We start from the raw sequence: 23352 nt of genomic DNA on the forward strand, positions 1-23352 counted from the left end.
AGTGGATATAGTTTTTTTTTTTTTTTTTTTTTTTTTTTTAAAATAGAAGCGTTTCATTGAAAAGGCCACAGCTCATAGAGGGTACAAGGTCCATAAAGGACATGCTCCAGATGGAGTTACAAAAGCAAACCTAAAACTAGGAATGGAAAATAATGAACTCAATTTTAGTTTAAAAATTGTCCACTTATCCAAATACTCTAAGAGATTGTCCACTTACCCAAACACTCTAAGGGGGGTGTATTGTATTTGGATTTGTGCAGACTTTTTTTAAATGACAGACTTTTTGAAAAGTCCACAGACTATTTAAAAAGTTGATAGACTGTTATGGATTTCTTAAAACCATTTATTTTAGCAACAGATTTTTATTGATTCATGAAAATCTATATACTTTATTATGAATGACTTCTACAGATTTCTTAGGATGTACAAAATATAAAATAAATAAAAAACAAAAACAAAAAACAAAAAACAAAAAATAAATAAAACAAATGCAGCCCAAACACAAAACAAAATAATAACTTGTTGTCTCTTCAATGCTGCAGTATCTTCTAATAGAAATTGACTCAAATAAATTATTGTTAGTCTGTCTAGCGAGTTTATTCTCATTCCTAATCTCCCAACAACATAATACACAATGGGTTTGGATCAAGGGACATCATATTTTACACAAATTTTGACACATCTTGTAAGCCATTAGATTTTAAAATGTTCAATGGTCTGGATTTATTGTTTGAATGATGTCAACACAACACCAAGTGATGTGGATAATGATGTGGCATTATTACATATTCCAATCTAAAATTATAAATGAATCTAAAAGAAAAAAAAATTAAAATTTAGAGAATACATGACATACACGATCGAAGGAAAGAAACAACAACAAAAAAAAGAAGAAGAAAAAACTTCGGACGCTGGAAAGAAGAATTCCATCGAATAATCAAAGCAATTGCATATCCAAACTATTATGTATGAAGAATCGTGATCGATATCACTTCTAATTAGAAACGGTGTCGCTTAGCATACACATGGGAGTTTTGAGATATGTGCATGATATATATACCATGATCAGCCATCCCAGGCATATTTCCACAATGCTAGCTGTACGTACTACACCTCTTGAGCCACAGAACACCATGAAGTGGATTTTACTCAACTTACTCATCGAGAAATTTCTCTCCTGTAAGTCCCTCATACTCTGGTTGTTTTCAATTTTTTACACCTTATGACGATGGAAGAACACACATTAGAACTGGGTGGGCTACTTTATATGAATGGAAAGCTAGTTGGGAGGATACAGATCAAAGTGTAGAGTTGGAGAAGACGATCTTCTCCACTGTTTGACTTTTGTTCTTCTGGTCTTCCTTAATCTTTTTTTTTTCTCTTGGCGTTTGTTCTGCTATTCTTGTTATTCTTTTGTTCTTTTGATTGTGTACAGTTCTAATACGAACAATATTTAATTTTTTTCTTTTAGTAAAGAAAAGTTTAAATTCAATTATAATTTTAGATTGGAATATGTAATGCCACGTCATTATCCACATCACTTGGTGTTGTGTTGACATAATTCAAACAACAAATCCAGACCATTGAACATTTTAAAATCTAATGGCTCACAAGATGTGTAAAAAATTGTGTAAAATATGACGCCCCTTGATCCGGACCCATATACAATATAGATCACTTGATGTTTATGGTTAATTATTCTCATCAATTTTGTTTTCGCCGATTAACATATATTATAGCAATATTGGTCAATGTCTTGATCTATAATCAATTAATTGAAATTCAATTGTTCAACCTTTTTTTGAACCATAATATAAATTCAAATTAATGAGAATAATTAATTAATAAGATAAAATTTAGTACGGTTCAAGGTCTTAGGGTTAGACCACAATATTTGAGTTTTAGGGTTTCATAAATCATTTTTATTGCTATTAGGGTTCGAAGTATCACAATTGAAAAAAAAAAAAAAAAACAAAAATCATATTCAACAACTACAATGAACATGTTGGGTATCAAAAAAGGTTGATATCATAAAAGATTAGAGAAAAGACAAAAAAATTAAGAAAGAGAGATGATGAAGGACAAACTTCTTCGTGCGTAGAGAGAAGAACTTTGATAGACCTTTTTTTTTTTTTTTGAAGAGGAAATTTTGATAGACTTTTTGAAATCTTTGGTCTGGAGGCTGGAAAATTATTAGAGTTTGTTATGTATAGTTAACACTACAAAGTCCATGATTATCCATGATTTTCTAATTCCATAAGTATGAATGATATTTTGAATACCTCTGTACTTTTATTCATTTTTAAAAGTCCTAATTGAATACCCCTAGATTTTGGTGGAATTCATGAAGTCTTTAAAAATCCTAATTGAATACCTCAAGACTTTCATGGACTGTTAAAAGTCTATATTGAATACACCCAAACTTTTAAATTCCATAGATTTCTTTAAAAGTTCCACTAATTCCATATACAATACACCCCCCTAAGAGATTATTTTCCTAATACCCAATTAAGTATTTTTTAATTCATTTTTATTTATTTTTGGGACAATTTTGCCCTCTCCTTTTTTGTCACTTAGAGAAATAAGTCATTGGAGACCTTGTTTGACTTCGGTGGCGGACTCCGGCGACCAGTCACCGGAATACAAAATCCGACTACCGGACTGGTAACCGGATTCCGACGTCTGAATTTATTGCCCCCTAATAATACCCAGTAACCATATTATTGCCCCCCCCCAGTAATCATATTATTGCCCCCTAGTAATCATATTATTGTCCCCCAATACGCATATTATTGCCTCCTAATAATCATATTATTGCCTCCAATAATCATATTATTGCCCTCCAGTGAATTGCATAAACTCCCAAAACCAAAATGAATACACTACAGGCACAATTGATCAATTTATATACATATTATTGCCCCCCAATACTCATATTATTTCCTCCCAATAATCATATTATTGCCTCCAATAATCTTATTGTTTGGCTCCAATTTTGCTGTAGCTGGTCAACAGTCTCTTTTCTGCGCGAGCGTGCCAGCACCGTCGGGTGCGGTCGTCGGGGGTGTCCCTTGACCTGACTTCTATCAAACGATTGTGGACGAGGAGAGCACCAACCTCGTCGTGGGAATATTCTTTGTGCCTCGTGGTGAGGACTTTGTCTTATATCACCAAGTCGATACTCAACGTGGTAGGTTGAGCAGAGCGAAATCACCGGGAAGTAGAGAGAACTTGCCAAAGCGTGACTTTAGCTTAGCTGGTTTGCGAGGGAGTTACCCTTGCTTAGCTAGTTCCGTAACCGTTGTGGTCCGGTACTACAGTCGGCTCCTGAGGAGACTAGGACCGAAGCACGTTGACAGAGGGTTTGGTGGCACTGACAGTCAGCTCTTGAGAAGACTAGGACTGGAGTGTGATCACCGGTAAGAGAAAGAGAGGAGTTGCTCTTAGAGAGGGGTTGCTCTAGAGAGGCTTGGATGATCAAAGAGATTGATTGATGAATTGTCTGTTGAAGTGTTTCATTGTAACCTCTATTTATAGGCTACCATGCCAAAGTGTTTAGCATTAAACAAATGATAGTGGAGCATTAATTGGAGATAAGAAATGATGAATTTTGGAGATAAGGAAGCATAATTGGAGATAAAGAACGATGAATTTCGGAGATAAGGAGGCATAATTGGAGATAAGGAATGATGAATTTTGGAGATAAGGAAGCACTTTCGGCTCCTTTATTACTTCAATTATATCTCCATCAAGAATTCAGATTTTGACCGTGACTTCTTCATAAAAAAATGTTCCACTATGAGTGTAGATCATCCTGGTCAAATTTCAAAGCTTTTGATACAGTGGTTGGGCCGGAAACGCTGCTGGACCTCTTATAGGTCCAGTTTTCCAGTTTTGCTTCTGCAGAAAATTGGACTGATTGTTTGAAGGCCTTCCACTCAAAACTAGCTCTGGCACTCTTCATAAGAAATGATCCTTGGGCTTTCTAGATTTAATCTAGAAAGTTTTAGCTCATTTCGATTTCGTTTGGTTAGTCTGCCGCCCCTCCTTCCTTGTTTAACTCGGTTTCTCCTAGCCGAAGTAGGAAAATGTGCTAAAGTTGACTTTGCATGCTTCCATGCTTCCATAGTAGGCTTTATTTAACCTCTAAATATATATTTCGAACTTGTCGACAATATATAGCTTGAGCCACTGATATTGGCTCAATTTCTCCAAGACGTGCCTTGTCAGGCCAAAATGCTCATTTTGGGTCCAAACACTTATTATTGCTCTGCAATAGACATGTATAACTACTCAATAAAATTTTTTTTTCATTCTTCTTTCTTCTTTCCTTATAAGCCTTCTGCCAAATTTACCAAAAAAAAAAACAGAATGACGTCGTCCGAGCCCTGCCAGTGAAGCCTAAACCCGATTCCGGCGTGGAGCTTCGGAGCTTCCCGGACATCTGAGGAACAAAACCGGCGAAGCCCAGACTCGATTCCGGCCTGGAGAGCTTCCCGGACATCTGACGAACAAAATCGGCGAAGCCCAGAGGGGTTGGGATCGTGGAGTTGGATGGCGTCATCCTCTGGTGGGGACAGAGCGGCGGCGGTGGAGGCCCGACATCGACAGTGGAGTAGTGGGCGCGGTGGCTTGATAGTGGAGGCCCGACAAACCGAACCCAAATTCAAACCTGAACTGGAAATTTTTGATCTGCAGACATGGAGAGAGAGAGAAAGAGAGAGTCTGAGACGAGTTGAGAGAGAGAGAGAGAAATCGGTGAGGGGGGAGGAGAGAGAAAATAGATCGAAGAGAGAGAGAGTCTGAGAGTTGAGATGTAATTTATTAATTAAAATATGGGCAAAACTGTCAATGGATGTTAGATTGGGTAAATGGGGTTTAAAAACTCTTAGTGGAGTAAGTGGGCAATTTTTAAGCTGAAAATGGGTAAGTGGTCACAGCCCCAACTAGGAAACATAGAGTAACAAACAGAGGCCCAACACATCTAAAACCGACCCCAGCCCATGACCACCAATCCGACGCTAGAACTAACCGACGCCTAACCTCGTCGAAAACAACAGTGAGAGGCAATAGCCAACATCTAAAACTCAAATTGAGTTCTCGTCGTCCAGGTTCCTATCCGAGTACTCCACGAAGGAGCGAGATTTGGAGCAAGATAGCAGCCAAGTATTCTTCATTGTCCCAAAAGGGGGGAACTGCTAAATGAGAAGGAATATGAGAAGATTTGCAGCCATTCTCCAAGAATGACGATATCGCCATGAAATCAGGTAAAAAGGGAAAGAAAGACAAAGGTGAGGGGGGTATAGAGATGACTATGGATGGAGAGCAGCAAGGATCTTGGCCTCATGGTTAAAAAAATTGAACTGAAGAGATGAACTAAGCGAAAAACAATAAACTAAAACAAAGGAAATCGAAATAAATGGGGAAGCAGGGACAGAGCCCGAACAAAAGAGCCGCCCCTAACTCTCAAGCCTTCGATCTAGATCCGGGAGGATCAATATTTGGGCAAGAGAGGAGAGGGAGGAAACTGGGTTTCAGATCTGTTTTTTCTCTCTGTCTTAGAGAGATAAGCTCTCGTCTATTACTACTGCAGTACTAGATGTGGCCGGGGTTAAAGTGGATAAAGTTAGGGGTAGATGTTTCACACAAATTCAATGCATTAGAATTTCCCCTTACTAGTTTCAACACAACATAATCAGGTGTATAAGTTTAATGATGGCTACGTACAATTTAATTATCATACAGCAGGCCATGTTGCAGTTTAATTAGAACAAGACCTATCTGAGATCGATCAACTAACATGCAAAGGCGGAGAGAATGAGAGAGAGAGTAGGATCGTAAGGGCAAGGTTGGGAAAAAAGAGGTGAGAAATGAGCTGGAGGCCCCTAAAAGGTTAAATAGGGGGACATTGAGGGGCATAATCGTCCCTCCAGTGGCGGAGGAAAAATAGGCAGACACAGAAGCCGGGTCAAAACCATAAATTCGCACCCCACTAAAAGCCAAGCACTATAGGACAATTGAAATGAACAATGAAATTGTGTACGCGCTTTAGTATGTAGTATAATTTAGTTACTAGGGGTGGATTCACGAAACCGAAAATGAAAAAAAAACGAGCCAAAAGCCGGAAAAAAAAATCAAACTGAACCAAACCGGTTCGGTTCAATTTTTGATTTGGGAAAATGCTCATTTACCCAATTTTAGCTTAAAATTTGCCCACTTGCTCCATTAACTGTTTTTTAACCCCGTTTACCCAAAACACTCTAAGGGATTATTTCCCCTTTACCCAATTAATTCTTTTTTTCTTCTTTTTATTTATTTTTGGGACTTTTTTGCCCTCTCCCCCCTCACCTCTCTCTCTCTCTCTCTCTCTCTCTCTCTCTCTCTCTCTCTCTCCAGACGACGTCGGATTTCTCTCTCTCTTCCTCCATCCCTCCAGCAGGTCGCCCACGACGCCTGCTCTCTCCATCGCCGCGCCGAAACTCGTCATCGTGCTCTCCGCTGTCAGGCTCGACGCCAAGCCGACGGTCCTCGTCGCTGAGAAGCTCGGCAAGGCCGGGGTTGACCTTCTGAAGGAATCGACGACGGACTGAAAACTGCTATCTGCTATTGGGCAGTCATAACCATAAAAATTGTAACATTAGTGCCCCCCAGTAGACTTTGTATTGGGGGCCAATGATGACTGCTTTATTTATTGACGGACTGAAAACTGCTATTCCAAAGTAAATGTAGTGTTAAATTGCAGTAGTCGATCAATGAAAAAAATTGTGTGGTTTGTGTCAGTCTAGTGGGGGGCAGTAGACAGAATATTGACCCTCATAATGTGGGTTTTTAGACGTTATCTGTTGTTTTGAGTGTGAATAACTTCTATAATCTGTGAAACATAGGAAGCGGTGTAATGTTTGATGGTCTATTGGGGGGCAGTAGACACATTAGTGCCACCCAATAATGTCTTTCTTAGGAGACAGTAATCATCTCTTTGTTGATTTGTTTGTGATAAAGTGCAATACACTGTGAATCCTTGAAACTGGTGCAAGTTGTAATGGTTTAGTGGGGGGCAGTAGACACATTACTGCCCCCAAATAATGTCTTCATACGAAGTCAGAACCCTTCACTTAACTGGTGCAAGTTTTAATGGTTTAGTGGGGGGCAGTAGACACATTACTGCCCCCAAATAATGTCTTCGTTTTAAGTCAGAACCCTTCACTTAACTATTATTGACAGATTATTGTACTTTAATAAACTCAAAACAACATAAGACTTATCAAAACTCTAATTTCAGTGATTAATTAACCACAGTTAAGAAATTAGTGGGGGACAATAATCTGTCTATTACCCCCCAATAGACCACAGTTTTGACGTCGTCCGAGACCTGCAAGGGAAGCCCAGACCCGATTCTGGCGTGGAGCTTCAGAGCTTCCTGGACATCTGACGAACAAAACCGGCGAAGCCCAGACCCGATTCCGGCGTGGAGAGCTTTTCGGACATCTGACGAACAAAACCGGCGAAGCCCAGAGGGGTTGGGATCGTGGAGTTAGATGGCGTCATCCTCTGGTGGTCCGACGGTGGGACAGAGCGGCGGCGGTGGAGGCCGACATCGACGGTGGAGTGGTGGGCGTCGTGGCTCAGAGAGAGAGAGAGAGAAAGAGAGCCTGAGACGAGGTTAGAGAAAGAGAGAGAAAGAGAGAGAGAGAAATCGATGAGGGGGAGGAGAGAGAGATATGAGTGTAATTTGTTAATTAAAATGAGGGCAATACTGTCAAACACTGTTAGATTGGGTAAATGGGGTTAAAAAACTCTTGGTGGAGTAAGTGGGCAATTTTTGGCCAAAAATTGGGTAAGTGGTCACAACCCCATTAGGGATCAAAAACCAGTCCGGACCTAACCGAACCGAATTTGACTAAATGATGTCGTTTTTGGTGTTTTAAGTCAGAAACCCTGGGCATCGTGATACAAATAGCTCTCAAACGGTCATGCCAGAGCCTCACGCCCTCGAGTTCTTCACTTTTTCAGTTTCGTTTTTTTGTTTCAATCTTTTGATTCTTCTCTCCAGTGCCTCAAACGTTCTGGATCTCAAACGTTCCCCTCTTCCCCAATCATCAATTAGACTTCAGTTCCTTTCTTCCTCAATCATAAATCCACTTTCAATTTCGATCCGATTCTTCTTGGGCGAAGTATCGAACTCCCTGTCTTGAATCTGCCTCTTCTAGAAGCACCATGAGCTCAAGGCCAAGGATGAGAAGACCCTCCTCGTTGGTGGGAAGCCAGTCGCCGTCTTTGGGCTTAGGTAATGATGGATCTCTGAGTTACTGAGGTCTGTCTGAGGGGTTTGTTTAGTTGAATATGATAATAATATCCTTGTCTTACCCATCCATAAGGGGATGGATAAAAATTGATTCGTTGAGGATAAAACTCAAATGCTTTCATTTTCTTTTCAGTGGAGAGGCTAAGTTTAGGAAGGCGATGAATAAGGCTGATAATGATGCTAGTAGTTCTCTGGATAATTGATTCACTTATTAATTATGAGGTAAGCGGATGGACTTTCTATTCACTTTATGTATAACTTGAAGTCTTTTTCTCCTTATTCTTTTCTTTCCAAGTAGTTCTCTGCAATTTCATAAGCTAATGTTATTTGCTTTTCCCAGATTATTAAATATTTCAACAATGAAGCTTTTGAAGCTGATAAATTTGATGAGTACTTGAAGAGTAAGTTATCTATCACAAAATTCTCGTTTGTCGCAGGGTTATTAATCTTAAACTGGTACACTGGTCAAACTGGGATCTAATATGGATTAAACCCACTAAATCATCATACACTTAACTTTAAACACTGTATTTATAGCAGATGGGGTCAAGAACGACTCCTAAGTTACATTGTTCTTTGTGTTTCGATTGAATTGTATGTGTTTGTATTTAGGGTGGGCTCTAACGTGTTTCTAATAGCTTTTATGATAGTTGAATTTCTAATACTTCAGCGTATCTCAGATATGTACATTTACTGTAACTTATTCTGCTATGTTAGTTGATTCATAGAACTTTTTCCTTACAACAGGTGCATTCGAAATTGAGTAAATGGCTTCATGCAAACACAAGTCCATCTGTTTTTATTTATCTACAATAATCAGGGTAATTGGGGACTTCAATGAAAACAGAAACAAGCTTTCTTCTTTCGAACCTCACTTCAGCCTTTCACCTTGGTTTCTTTTTTATAGACACCAAATCTGACAATTTGATCTGACAATTTGTCATAGGTTGCAGACTCTAGAGGGCAGCATCCCCACTCAAAGCAGAAGTTTCCAGATGCATCAGCAACATATTGTCATAGGTAAGCATTCAATTACAAACTCTAATTTTCTAGTTCAATGTTTCTTAGCCTTATTGTGTTTCGTCTGACTTTCAGTTTGAGCATCACAAAATGGATTCATCTGAATTGGGGTGATGATGGCTTACTTACACTATTTTCAAAGATATGAAGACTACTTCGTATGGTAAATTTCTATTATTTAACATGCATCTTTTTTCTTTATTCTTTTTGCTTTTGTTCTTTTTATCTGCTATAAAATAACAATGCAAATTTCAGGCAATGTAATCTTGATTTCTAGAATTATGCATTGCCTAGTCAGATGTTGACCTTAGAAAAAAAGTTATAGAGTAATTATTTTCCTTCTCAGCAGGGTGGCATTTTTGTGCTGGAACCTCAACCCTGGAAGTGTTGTGATAAAAATCATAAAGTTTCTAAGGTAATGTTTTCCTCCTTTTTATTATTTGTGTTCTGGGTTTTCAAGAAGCGATTTTGTACCAATCTCTTATAGCTCTTATAGTATGTCAGGTCTCAACTTCTTTTTTGTCTAATGTATTTGGGCTGAAGCATTTTTTTATCTCACTTTGCAGGCAACAAGAACCAATTATCAAAACTGATATTCCATCTGCAGTTGTTTCATAATATATTTCTAGATAATGTATTTGAGTTTTTTTTTTCCCCCATATCGAAATGGCTCCAACGGCCTTGATTTTTTCCATATCAAAAAGGCTCCAATGGCCTTGATTACTTTTTTTTGGTGAGCAAAGGGGCATAAAAGCCTAGCTACACAGAAAAAGAACTAACTATCAAACAGGTCTGGTAAAAAAAAAGTAGAATTAAATAATTTTATTAAAAAAAAAATGAAATTGGACCGAACTAAACCGAACCGACCGGTTCGATTCGGTTTCAGTTTTTGACTCTCAAAAATGTAAAACCGAACTGAAGTTCTAGTTCTGTTCGGTCCTCAGTTTTTGCTCAAAATCGAACCTGAGTAAACCGAACCCACCCTTATTAGTTACGACTTAATGTAATTAGCAAACTCATTGGATTTTCATTCTTTATAATTATTTCTCGTTTATTCTCTCTATTCCCATATTTTTATTATCTTGAATAAAGATCATCTCAATTTCATTCATCTCAAGTTAGAATTGTCATCACGTACCATTCCGCTGCCATCTACAGACAGAATAAAAAGATATAGTACATAGAGATAGGTCCACTCCGACGCTTATTGACGCTCACTAAAACTAATAAGCCTAGAACAAAACACTTATGGTGCACAAAAGTGCATAACTCCCTAAAAAATATGAAATTATTGGGAAAAAAAAAATCTAAAACAACAGCAGCCTTATGAAGCTTAAATAAGAAGAGCCCTAACCTAAAGCCCAACAGGATTGGCCCAACCCAACGTCGCAGAACCACCAAATGCCGACATCGCACAATCGCACATGGAAATGATGAGGATCTAAGAACAAAATTCATCCCACGTTATCAAAGACCATCCCCAAAGTTTGTAATCATAACCATCGTGCTTCATGAGTTGCACCCACTATAGCAAAACTGGTTTTTTACGACACACAATGTGTGTCATAAAAGACAACTCCACGGCACAAAGAAGCGTGTCGTAAAAGACCATGTCGTAAAAAATAAATTTCTCTTGTGGCACACAAAATGTGTGTCGTAAAAAACATTTTTTGCACGTCGTAAAACACTCTTTTGTGTGCCGTAAAAGATGTCTTACAACTTTGATTGTGTGCTGTAAAAAATTATTTTGCACGTCGTAAAAGACTCATTTTGCGTGTCATAAAAGACCATTTTGTCTGTCGTAAAAGACTCTTTTGCGAGTCGTAAAAAACTCTTTTGCGTGTCGTGAAAGACCATTTGCATGTCGTAAAAAGACTTTTTTGCGTGTCGTAAAAAGACTTTTTTGCGTGTCGTAAAAAGACTTTTTTGCGTGTTGTAAAAAACCATTTTGTGTGTTGTAAAAGATGTCCTCATTCACACTTCTAATAGACAATATTTTAATTAAACTCTTTCATTCAAGGATAATAAACGCGAGCATTCATGTAGTAAATTATGTCGATTAAACAACTTCATACTACAAAATTGTAGTATAATTAAACTAATATTCAAACATAAAACATGCTAGCTAGATCATCCTTGCTCTGTAATGTTCTGCTCACAGCCTCAAGGTTTGAGGATGTACAGGCCCTGATGTTTCAACATCACTTCCACCACCTGGATCATTTTCTACAGAAGCAACCTACACACACGGGCAAAAGAACCAAACAAAAAACAGGCCTAATCATTGGAGAATGTCAAGAAACATACATGAGTACCATTGATAAGCAAGCTGCCAAGTAACACTCAATGCTATCAAAGCCATATAATAGCCAAATAATTTAAGTAGCAAAAGAAACTTGACAAGGCAATTCAACCAAAAATAAAAAACAATCAAACAAAATAGAGAGCATTTGGTGAATAGCTTGGTCAATTTCATCAATCTTTATGCCTAGCTGCAAACATATGTAATTAAACTTATATAGAGAGCATCCTAACATTACCAGTCAAGAATCCATCACAATTACTTATTAGCCAACAATGAAAACTGCAATCCAACCAAATCTGTCTTATAGGGATAACACACCATTTCATAATCCCTGGAACATCAAAATGCGCCTTCTAGTATGGCAAATGAACCCTTGAACCTAATCTACTACACTAGCTATTTTGTTAGACCATCTAAAGCCATGCTAGTGATGCTAAACTACTGGAAATTCCAAGGCACCAGTCTTTTTGGGTCATTAAGTTCGACCTTTACTAAAGGCTATCAAATTCATTCAAACAGAGAATAACAACATCTCATACTATATTTTCAGGCAGAAATAAACAACAATTTTCAATCAAAAATAAACCCATGTTCTTATTGCCAATCAACTCCTCATATTTTCTTTTCATTTCCCAGCAAGAAAATAGAACACAAAGCCAAAAAAAATGAAGATTGAGCACAGTAGGGATTATTACTAGAGAGTATTAATGTACCTCAATTGACAGCCGAATTCACCTTGATATATTTGACAGGCCATGCGATTACACTTCCTCTAGATGCATCAAGCTTATTGAACTCACTTGTCGATCGATACAAAGCTATATCATGAAAAACTTCGTGCACTGAAATTTTCCTACAATCATGGCCTAGAGGCACATGATGCACCAAAGCTTCTGGATCTTTTGACAAAATGCCACCAGTAGCAACGACTTCTTATTCTTTAGCAAACCAACTTAGCAAGTACACTTTTTCCGCTGCATCTGTCTTTTGGCTCTTTTTTGGTCTACCATTTCCCAAATGTGGCTCCTTTCCGTAGGTATTTTCTTTGATTTGCTCCCTACTGCCCCTCTCTCTGTTAGAACTTATAACACTTGCATCTTTCTGCTTGCTTTGTGCTATATCACTAGAACAGTTCAGATTCTCTTTTCGTTTTCTCTACGCAACCCAATTAGCAGAATGTTGCACACTTGTGTTTTACTTAAATAATAGCAAACAAAAGAATAATTATTTGACCAATTAAATGAGATAAATAGCGTGAACAAAACTGAAAACTGAAAACATTAACTTAATGTTGAAGACTTACATTGACGTTCTCTCCTTTGTCTAGCCGAGCAACGAGACCTTGCACTAACTCTGTCAATCGGTCCACCTGTTGTGTTTGAGCAGCAAGAGCGTTCTCTAGCATAGTGACCTTATTAGCAACGTGTGTCTAACCATCCACTTTTGAAGGGAGTGCACCAAACCCAAGCCCTCTAACTCATCCTCGCAGTTCAGGACTAAGTGCCTTTGCAATAGCATCAGCTTTTATTGAACATGGTTGTGTTACTTCTTCTTCTTCCTTGTACTTTCGTACTAGTTTCTGGAAAATACATAATTGAATCCATCAATGCTATTGATGAAAGTTATTATAAGTATGAGTTGACTAAACTGAAAATAATGTTCAATTCTAACCGAAGTTTAGTATGAAAGTAAAGCATAGAAATTTGAAACCTGCATTATAAGATGAATGACATGAACAAGAAATTATACAAGATTTAGTTGTTACCACTATTTTCGGATCCTCAACTTCTTCAACTGCTTTTTTCTTCACTTCATAGGCACAAAGCCAAATATCGGACCTTGATATTGCATCCGGTGTCTCACTTTGTTGCTTCTAGAGAAAGACAAGTACATATATCAGCTTTCTTGTAATATTAAGACATCAAGTGTAATGATTAAATTGTTTGGTACCAGCTCTTCTTCAAGACATGCAAAACTCTTTCTACTTGTTCTATGCAATAAGGTTCTGCCTTGTCGCATCAACTTGAATCTTTCACACTTTTCCTATCAAAAACCAAGGTGATAATATTAATGTTTTCACATAAAGCAAATATAACGTGTTTTGCAGAAAATTAACTTACCCTAAATGCTTCTGTCGTTCTGGATTTTACAAAATCCAGCCACACTTCCATTGAATCTATATTATCAGGTTTGAGGAGGGCAGCAGCACGTGGTAAGCCTACCGATTCAGCTTGCTGCATCACTTCTTTCATTGTCAATGATCTGTAATCTCGCCACAGCTTCATCATTTTACGGAACACATTCTTTTTGCAAATTTCTGGAACAATATATTTTTGCTACAAAGTACAATTGAACAATATATTAGAGTTCCCAATGCACCATTACTAAAAGGACTAGCGAAGAGAAAGATCAATTAGGATAAACAAGTCCAAATTATAAGAAAGTAGTTTACCGTGATATGTTCCCAAATTTGTCTTTTGTACAGATTAGTGAGGTTTTTCCACTCAGTTGTCAAAGGTACGAACTCTCTTGCTGTGACTCCAAGGAAGGAGGAGAACCCTGCTGCATATTCTCCATAAGGTTGACCTCTGACATTGAACTGAACTTCAACCCGACCTTTGTTCTTAAAATCTTTATCCCCTTTTGCTTTTCCCCTTGGAGGTCTCTTCGAATAATCTGAGGTTGTCTCATTTTCACACCTAATTGGACTATTAAGTGTCGGAGTATGTGATTCCCTATGTGAATTATTAGAAACTCCATCCGAAATTCTTATTCCTGGCTTCCTTTCTTCCCTGTTAATAGCAATAACAGCTCCCTTTATACTCTTTTTTTGTTTTTTTCCTTTCTTGCCACCTTTTTTTGAAGTCTGGACATACACAAAATGAAGTGAGGATGCATTTTGGTATAAAAGGCCAGGTTTGGTATTCATAATGGAAACCGGAAAAGCATAACATAATGGAAGGTGATTTAGCTAACACTAGAAAAACAAAACTTGATAACATAGAGTCTTACTAAACAAGTATACAACAGAAACCAAAGAGCACCATTCCCAGACCATAATTACTTTTCTACTATCAGACCCAAAAAAGTATAATCACCAAATGCAGCTAGCATAGTAAAACCTAAAAGCATAATTACCTAAAAGCACAACCCACAAGATTCCTGATTCACCAAACCAAGTTCAAGCAAAGAAACCCATTATTACTCTTCCATTGATTCAAATACACTCTTTGAGATTTCAAGACAGAAACTTGATAACAATCAAAGGAGTTCAAAAGAAACATTTAAAAATCTCAATATCAATTTCAGTTTCTTAAGATTGGACTTACTTCTCCAGTACATGGTACTAACTTGGAAGATTTTGAATATCAGATTTCTGTGGATTCACCGTCACTACCTTCGCTGTTAGTCTGTTAACAAACAAAGTGATATAGTTAGATATAAATAAATTACAAAGAATCATCTCATATAAATAGGTCATCTATAGATGTTTATGCTATACAAACATGCATTATCGATGCCTCACTCATCACATCACAATGATTTCTTCCCAAATCTCCATCAACAAAATTTAGGGAAAGTTCTGACAAATCTAATGGTATAGATGGCATGTAATCAGTTTCATCAAGATTCTCATTATCATGCAAGCCTCTTGGTGGTGCTCTTAGGACTACAGACAAATTCGATACATCACTTTCTCTTGAGTAAAACGCTTGATTTGCTTGTGATGCAAAGATAAAAGGATCCCTTTGAAACTGATGCTGGCCTATTCTAAGATTAACTAGTGTAAATCCTTCTTCAACCTTGACACCATTTACTATGTTAGCCCAATCGCAGTCAAACATTGGAACTTTGAATTTGCAATAGTCTAGCAAAATAATTTCTTTTACAACCCCATAATAATCTACTTTATCCAACTTAAGCATTGTGTCTCTCGCACTTGGTCGACAATATGTGTCAACTTCAACAGAAACACCACAGTTCTGTGTCCCTTTTTCAGACTCCCTAGTGTGAAATCGGTTCCCGTTAATAAGGTAGCCTGAACATGACAAAACTTCCCGTTTTGGCTTACAAGCAATCCACCTTACAGTATCCGACATATTGCTACAATCGCTGGTTCTAACTTTATCTACCACCAATCACTAAAAGTCCTATGATGTTTCGTTTGTAGAAGACTTGTGTTTTTTTCAAGACACTTGTCGACGAGCTTAAGCTCATCTTTATGTAACCTGGTAAGATACAAAGTTATAATAAATTTAGTGTACGAATTAGTAAGGGTAAAAATAAAAGTAGGGCACAACTAAATCATACACTACATAGCAACATGCACCAACAATAGTTTAAAGCAACTGAATTCAACAAACAAGGAACATTTAGATTTGATATAAACAAACAGAAAGCCTCCACAAAATCTACCAAGCATAATCAAAGGCTAATAAATAAAACAGAAATAGATAAAAATCTTACTCTTTCCATGCACTACTACAATAAGTGAATCAGACGACGGAGATTTGGAGTTGTGTGATGACCAGCCTCACTGTGGTCTAAACGAGTGTTGTGTGATTGAAAAATCACACAACGGTGAAATTGCCGTTGTGCAATATTCATTTCCTCAACAGATATTTAGTTCTGTTGTGCGAATTCTGCGTAGGCATGTGCCTGGCATGGCATGCGCGGGGATACCTCGGCATTGGCATGGCCATTCAGACAACAGAAAATGAAATTTAGCTGTTGTCTGAGATTCATAACACACAACAATTATATTGTTTATCTGTTGTCTGAGATTCATAACACACAACAGACAGAATTTTTTCTTTGTTGTCTGAGATAAGTAACAGACAACCCAATGAAATGATATCTGTTGTCTGTTGATTGATTCAGACAACAGGGATAATTTTATTTCTGTTGTGTGTTATGAATCTCACACAACAGAATTTTGTTATTTTCTGTTGTTGGTTGTTGGTTCACACAACAGCTATATTGTCTTAACTGTGGTGTGAATATCATAATCAAATTGGCTAACCAATGACTGTTGTGGGAAAAGCCTTACTTTTGAACTGTTTCACAGTCATACAACACATTGTTTTGTATTGTGTTGTATGAATGAAACTTCGACAACAAGAATATCCATATAAACTTTCTTCCAGAAATAATGCTCAATATATGACCATAGAAACAGTACTATAATCCATATAATTCAAGATAGGACAACATAGAGAATTGTCTGTACTTGTAAAATGTTCTAGCTAGGAAGACCTAAACTACATAGATTACTGCTGCTTTCCTTTAATGCACCTTCATTTGTTCTTGCAGAAGCTCTCTTGTAGGCAAAGATGATAAGCAGTCTTTCGATCTCTTAAGCCATCTATCCTACACATGATGGACAAGGACCCTGCAGAAGCTCTAGTATTGACTCCAGTTATGCTCACCCAATGACCTTACCCTTTGAACACATTCAAAACTCTGGCTGATTGAAACATTCTTCAACAAGTCCTAAATGCTCTGCCCACAATGCCATTCTGTACCCATATATCTGCAAGTCTGCAACCATGCAGATTATAATAAATTTTGACATTAGTTTCTTGTGGCCATGCATTCAAAATGACATTAATTGCTTGCTGCTGTTGAACACAAGTTCTGAGTGAGTACCTAGCAGGTTACCAAAGAAATTAACAACTAAAGTATGTTGGAAAACATAGCTATTGGAAAAGAGAGACCACCAAAATATGCTCAAGAGAAATGTAAGGGAACTTACTTCACTAGTGTTTGCTGCACTTGATAATACACAAACATACATTCTGAGTAGATTGACGAGTTTGCTGAAGAAAAAGAAATTTAAGCCTAATATAATTAATAAACATAAGAAATGAAGTAGAGCATTGACTAATTGGGAAAAAGCATATAACCATTACTCACATCTACTGCCACATAAAGTGATAAGTTAATACAATGAGTTGAGTGTGTGCAAATAACATTTTTCATATTGTAATAATTTATGTCCAAAAGCATGCAAAGATCGAGAAAATTTGAGTTGCGGAAAAACTCCAACTTAGCTGCACAACATTTCTGGCAAGTTCTACATTCACAGCCTCATTGGTTTCATAGTAACCATAACCTTATCCGCAAAATATCCTAGGCTTCCACATGAACAGCATTACCCGAAATCCAGAATGGTAATGGACTTCAAGTTTAAAAGCAAGCAATCATTAAAAATCATAAAAAAGGAGGAATAAATCTCAGAGAGTCACAGGTAGGTTGGAGAACAGCCCAAATTTTCATGTATTCAACACATCTTTGAAAAGATGATCATCCTTTAATTTCTAAAATGCAAATACAGAAACACCCTATTGCAAAAAGAACTTTCTTCACTCAGTTGGATCAAATAACAAGTTAATATCTGCAGGTCAAAGATGATTATCTAAAAAGTTTCTCCCCAGGCAAGACAGATATTATAGAGAATATAGCATGTACAAATGTGGAGCTTCTACTATATGAAGTAAGTGTAAAGGCAACAAATAAGTTAAAGAATCGGGAGTTGTGACAGTTGATACCCAGTCACTTCTCTTAGGAAAAAAGAACAGGAGATAGAGAGAGACAAAGACAGAAACAGAGAGAATGCCTGGCAGCATCAACTCTTAACACATTATAAAAATATCTTCAGATGCCTTCCAGAATCTGGTCACAAACTTTATGCTACAAAGTACAAACCAAAAATTTACCTATACAGAATAGAAGGAATATGGTCTAGATGCACAACAGGAAGTTGTTTTCCTAAATTCCTAAACAGTACATATCAACAAGTTTATCCAAAGATCATTCATGTCTGTGGGAGTCCATAGATCAAAGAATTAAGTCAGCACCACATGTACTCAACGGAATCATGAAGTATCACGAACGACTTGACGTCATGATGGACAATAAAGTTTAATTATAACTCATAGGAACAAAATTGAAGTTTGGGTTGAGCTCCTTAAAACTGCCTATCTTAGACTAAATTTTTGCTTTGTTCCAACCTAAACACAACAATTGAAGCTTGATATGGGAGGCCGACAGAACACCAAGAAAATGAAATATATATACTAGATATGTAAGCAGACACCTAACCCAAAAAAATCATCTGATCAGTCACAATGTAGACTACACAAGGTCAATTTCTGAATATTGAACAAAACATACAAACAATTATGAAGACAATGTTACCTGAAGAACGGTGACTGTTACGGCCACCATTGGGTACTAAGATCTCTAAACGACCCGTCAAAGGCTTCACTACTTTCTGGAGAAGCTCATGTTGTTCCTTCAAGCTCTCATGCTATATGTCAAACACCTCCCTCACATTCTTTGCCTGTGTCAATAAAAGTATTAAATACCTTTTCCTTTCTACCTTATTACTTTCAGTTAAACAAACTATTACAAGTTGTCAAGCAAACACTTCCAAGATCATAAAACTGTTCACAGAGCTTATAGCTAATTTCTAGCATTACAGGAAGCAAAGACTTGCACCTGCCCAGCATTTAACATTCAAGTCCCAAACCAATCCCTAAGCAACCATACCTTTAAGTTATGATCCTCTTCAATGCTCTCTTCCAACCCAGCAAGTCCACCAAATGCAATCAATAGATACCTAACAAATTTCATTCAGTCAAATAACAAGTATAAGTGGATAAGCAGGTACAAATCTCTATTTATATAACTATACATTAGCTTCATGTCTCAATTAATTTTTCCTAAAGAAAAGCAATGGAACCTGATATATCGATACTAATTATAGGTCCATGGTCCTCTTAAATACACTCAGAGCAATCAATTGTTAAACCAAAATATTCAACAGGAATTATGCCTACTAACCCCTTTAACCTTGATGCATCTTTAAATATATATATATATATATATATATGTGTGTGTGTGTGTGTGTGTGTGTGTGTGTATTTTCTTAAAGTAATATAAAAAAATTAAAAAATAAAAGGAATGGCTGCCTCACGCCAAATCTTTGAAAAAGCTACTAGGGCACCTACTTGATTGGAAAATAACAAAAACCAGCAATTTTTAAAGGAGCAATTCAAGCACTTGTTAGAAAAGTAAAAAAGGAAATGGAGAAGGTGGGGTGAGGTGCGCTATCTATCTCATGTTACAGGAGGGAAGGATTTTCTTCAATTGCGAAAGCCTGATGGAGAAAGAGATGAGATGTTCCTCATAGAGCTATCACCAGCTAGTCCTTAAGTTGCAAAGAGATGCAGCAAAAATGAAATTGAAGGAAGAATATGGCATGGTTCATTTTCATAACTTCTCCAACTTCAGAAATTTCAATTGGCATGATGCATTTAGTGGGATATTAAAGGTGAGTCTCCCTATAAATAAGCAATTGGCCCTGAAAGAAATCAGAGGTCGACAGATTGAAAGATGTTTAAAACCTGTCCCACATACATCAAGAGTCTCCCTATAAATAAGCAATCTAGTTTATGGACACAGTATGCATCTAGCAAAGAGAACAACCACCATTTGTGGCTAAAGACCAGCTACCCAGGAAAAGCAATACCCGCCTCATCTAAAAGTACAATCTTATCAATTAATGGTTAGTACCTGAAAGTGGGTATAGTGAGATCGGAGGAATTGATAATCTGACCATGCTCTGAGGTCCCAATCAAATGATATAGCCACCCTGTCATTAAGATAATAGAAGTTGGTAAGGAAGGTCATATCCGAACGATTAGAGAGACAACATGAATATATAAGGCAAAGAGAGGCATAGAGTCAATGTATGGATACCTCGTATGGACATTCAATCATTACTGAAGTGATATTGGAAGCATAGTGCACTTTGTACCCCCAATACATCCCTGCTTCTTCCCTTGGCTTGGATGATGATACAACCTGCCGTGATATATCTAGATAAATGCCATAGGAAAAAGAAACCATTACGTATCTAAGATTCATACTAAAAGATGAAAAGAAACCTTAACTAACTGTTAAGAAAGGAATCACTATAGTTAAAAGAATTCAGAACAAAACATTCATTACCAGCATCCAAATTCCAACTGTCTCCCATAGCCACTGTAACTCTTGCTCCAGGATCAAGTACTTGAACAACGACGACATTCTGCATATTGTCAACAAAATCAATTAATCGCTAACTCCCGGGATTTAAGAAAAGTATCAGGCAATAACTCGTGAAAGACTAGCAAAACCAGACAATGAGAATACCTTACTCAAGCCCACATCAACTAACGTCCCAACACCGTCTGGAGATCTTTCCTTTAGTGTGACACCTATGCATTAATGGCAAATATCAAAACTTGTCCAATGTTCTAAACAGCAAACACAAACAAGCCACCAAAACTAAACATTAGCAGTACAAACTCCAAACCATCTCATTTCTCAGTTGGTTCTAGTTCAATATCTTCAACATAAGCAAGTTAAACAATTGCTTATCTTGCGATAAACTAATAAAGCCAATAACCATAGCACAACCGTACGAGAAACAAAACTAGTCACTTGAGTAGCACAAAATGGGTACTAAGCATTGGTAAACATACTACTGAACTGAACTGGTTTTGGTTTACCTATGAAATACTTGGTCATGACATCAGGAGTAACAACCTCGCGCTCATCAATATCACCAGGTCGAGAAGCCTTGAATTGGAGGTGGGTTTGGATAAGTGAAGAGCGAGCCCCAATTCGAACCCTAATCTCTCGCTGGAGAGCAAGAACAACCGGTGAATTAGGGTTTCAAGGATAAAGAGTGAATTGGAGTAGAGGATTTGGGTAATCGAATTTGCACTACACAATGATATAACTTTTATTCATCAATTTCACCGATCCCAAACCTCTACTCAAATCCATAGAAAATCAAGCACGAAATCGAATCATAAATAGAAGACAGAGAGAGAGAGACCAGAGCGACGGAGGAGCCGAGGGGGTTCGGCTGTGCAGAGAGCGTAGAAGATGCGGTCTTGCCACTGAGTCGACTCGTTGATGTCGTCCCACCAGCGCAGCACGAATGCCGCGACCTCCATCGGCGCTGAGGTCTGACAAAGAGAGAGGACCTAGAGGGTTCAAGAATTGAGAGAGGACTGAGAGAGAGAAGGTCGAGAGGGTCGAGAGCTTTTGTTTTCTTTTATCTATAATTAGGTCGATATGTGGCTAGGTCTAGGGATTTTCGGGCTTGGTGGGAGTAATTGGGGGGAAGTAAAGGAATAAGAGTGGTTGTCAGGCTTCAATGAAGTTGTTTGGTGGGAAACTTCAATTTGTCTCAAGTTTCTCCCACAATAGATGAAAATGACCGTTGTGTGAGAGTGTGATGAAAAAGCAGGTTGGGAGGGAAAATTTGCCGCCTGTGCCTACATATGTTTCATCAAATTGAAATTTTGCCGCGCTATGCAACTTGCTGAGTTGCTTCCATGCTCAGACAACAGAACTATGACAATCTGTTGTACAAATTTGTGAATGTTACACTTGGTGTACCTAGAGGATTTCTAAAAGTTCGTACAACATTTCTTATACAACAGATATCAAAAAAACTGTTGTGTGGATAGTTCAAATTGAGCTCCTTTTGGGAGGGAATTATGTGCTCATTTCCCTCCATTTAGGCCTCACATTCACACAACGGAAACTTCTTAACTCAGTTGTGCAATATCTTCCTAAAAAAAAAAATTCCAGTTTGCTTACATTCACACAACATAAACATATTTGTACCGTTGTATGATAGAGTTCATGTTAACACACAACAGCAAATTTTAGTTCTGTTGTGTGATGAGTGTTGTGTGTTTCGATTTTTGTAGTAGTGATGGATCAAGCTCTGTAGTATTTGTCAATACATAACGATGAGCAATCTCCCACATAGTAGGAGTCAACTGTCTTAACTTCTTCGGACCAATAGGCTTCCCTTCTAATATAATTTCATCTTCACAATATTCATTACATTTATGTTGAACACCTATTTCAGCAGCTTCTTTGATGTACCCATCACAAAAGCGTGTTATCTCTTCAGCTAGATACTTCTCTGCTATACATCTTTATGGGTTTGAACAGTTTTTAACATAATCCTTTAAAACCTTCATATGCCTAAATCATAAGAAAAAATGAACTAAAATTTAGTAAAGATTAGAATAACTTTACAGAAAAGAATAAAAGAATCTGACTCACCTTTCAAAAGGGAACATCCAGCAAAATTGCACCGGACCAACAATCAGAACTTGTTGTGCAAGGTGAATGGTTAGGTGGACCATAACATCAAAGAAAGAAGGAGGAAAAAACCTCTCCAGCATGCACAAAGTTTCTGGAAGCTCTTTATCTAGTAGTTCTACTTTCTTTATATCAATCACCCTTTGGCATAGCAAATTCAGAGAAGCACATAACCGAAAGATAGCAACCCTTGGTCCCTTTGGTAGCAATCCTCGTAGTGCTAATGACAACAATTGTTGTATTAGGACATGGCAATCATGAGACTTTAGGTTCAGAATCTTATTGTCCTCTAATGACACTCTACTTGCAATATTAGAGCTGTACCCATCCGGCATTCTTAGATTTAATAACCTTTTACAAAAGATAGGTCTCTCTGTTTTTAAAAGGACGTATGGTGGTGTAGTCCCTTTAGAACTACTAGCTCCATCCCTTTTTCAGTGCAACTTTTTTCCAATCCCCAACTCTTGTAAGTCTTTACGAGAGTTTAGGTTGTCCTTAGTTTTACCTTTCATGTCCAAAAGTGTACCACTAATGCTCTCACAAA

At 37.5% G+C, this 23352-nt stretch overlaps 2 protein-coding genes and 1 long non-coding RNA gene across 6 annotated transcripts; 1 reads left to right on the forward strand and 2 right to left on the reverse strand.

The window, feature by feature from the left end:
- Positions 1-7954: 7954 nt before the first annotated feature.
- Positions 7955-10046, forward strand: LOC133710342 (uncharacterized). Of its 4 annotated transcripts, none has more exons than XR_009846611.1 (7): positions 7955-8284; positions 8643-8703; positions 9050-9123; positions 9249-9322; positions 9398-9485; positions 9669-9737; positions 9889-10046. It is a non-coding gene; the product is annotated as an uncharacterized LOC133710342 (long non-coding RNA). The 4 variants fall into 4 exon arrangements; XR_009846610.1 differs by having other exon boundaries at positions 9672-9737; XR_009846609.1 differs by having other exon boundaries at positions 9669-10046.
- Positions 10047-13104: 3058 nt separating this feature from the next.
- Positions 13105-14556, reverse strand: LOC133708977 (uncharacterized). The gene is made up of 5 exons (XM_062134571.1): positions 14080-14556; positions 13748-13963; positions 13578-13670; positions 13393-13500; positions 13105-13206 (listed from the first exon to the last, which is right to left on the reverse strand). The coding sequence occupies exons 1-5, from the start codon at positions 14554-14556 to the stop codon at positions 13105-13107; spliced, it is 996 nt and encodes a 331-aa protein (XP_061990555.1).
- A 2197-nt stretch (positions 14557-16753) lies between these two features.
- On the reverse strand, positions 16754-23143 carry LOC133708978 (uncharacterized). The gene is made up of 11 exons (XM_062134572.1): positions 22770-23143; positions 22442-22637; positions 21520-21738; positions 21188-21320; positions 20829-20893; positions 20646-20724; positions 20394-20512; positions 20208-20286; positions 19182-19251; positions 17383-18972; positions 16754-17168 (listed from the first exon to the last, which is right to left on the reverse strand). The coding sequence occupies exons 1-8, from the start codon at positions 23141-23143 to the stop codon at positions 20269-20271; spliced, it is 1203 nt and encodes a 400-aa protein (XP_061990556.1). The 3' UTR covers positions 16754-17168; positions 17383-18972; positions 19182-19251; positions 20208-20268.
- Positions 23144-23352: the final 209 nt, after the last annotated feature.

This window comes from Rosa rugosa, chromosome 5, assembly GCF_958449725.1.
Source record: "Rosa rugosa chromosome 5, drRosRugo1.1, whole genome shotgun sequence".
Lineage (NCBI taxonomy): Eukaryota > Viridiplantae > Streptophyta > Magnoliopsida > Rosales > Rosaceae > Rosa > Rosa rugosa.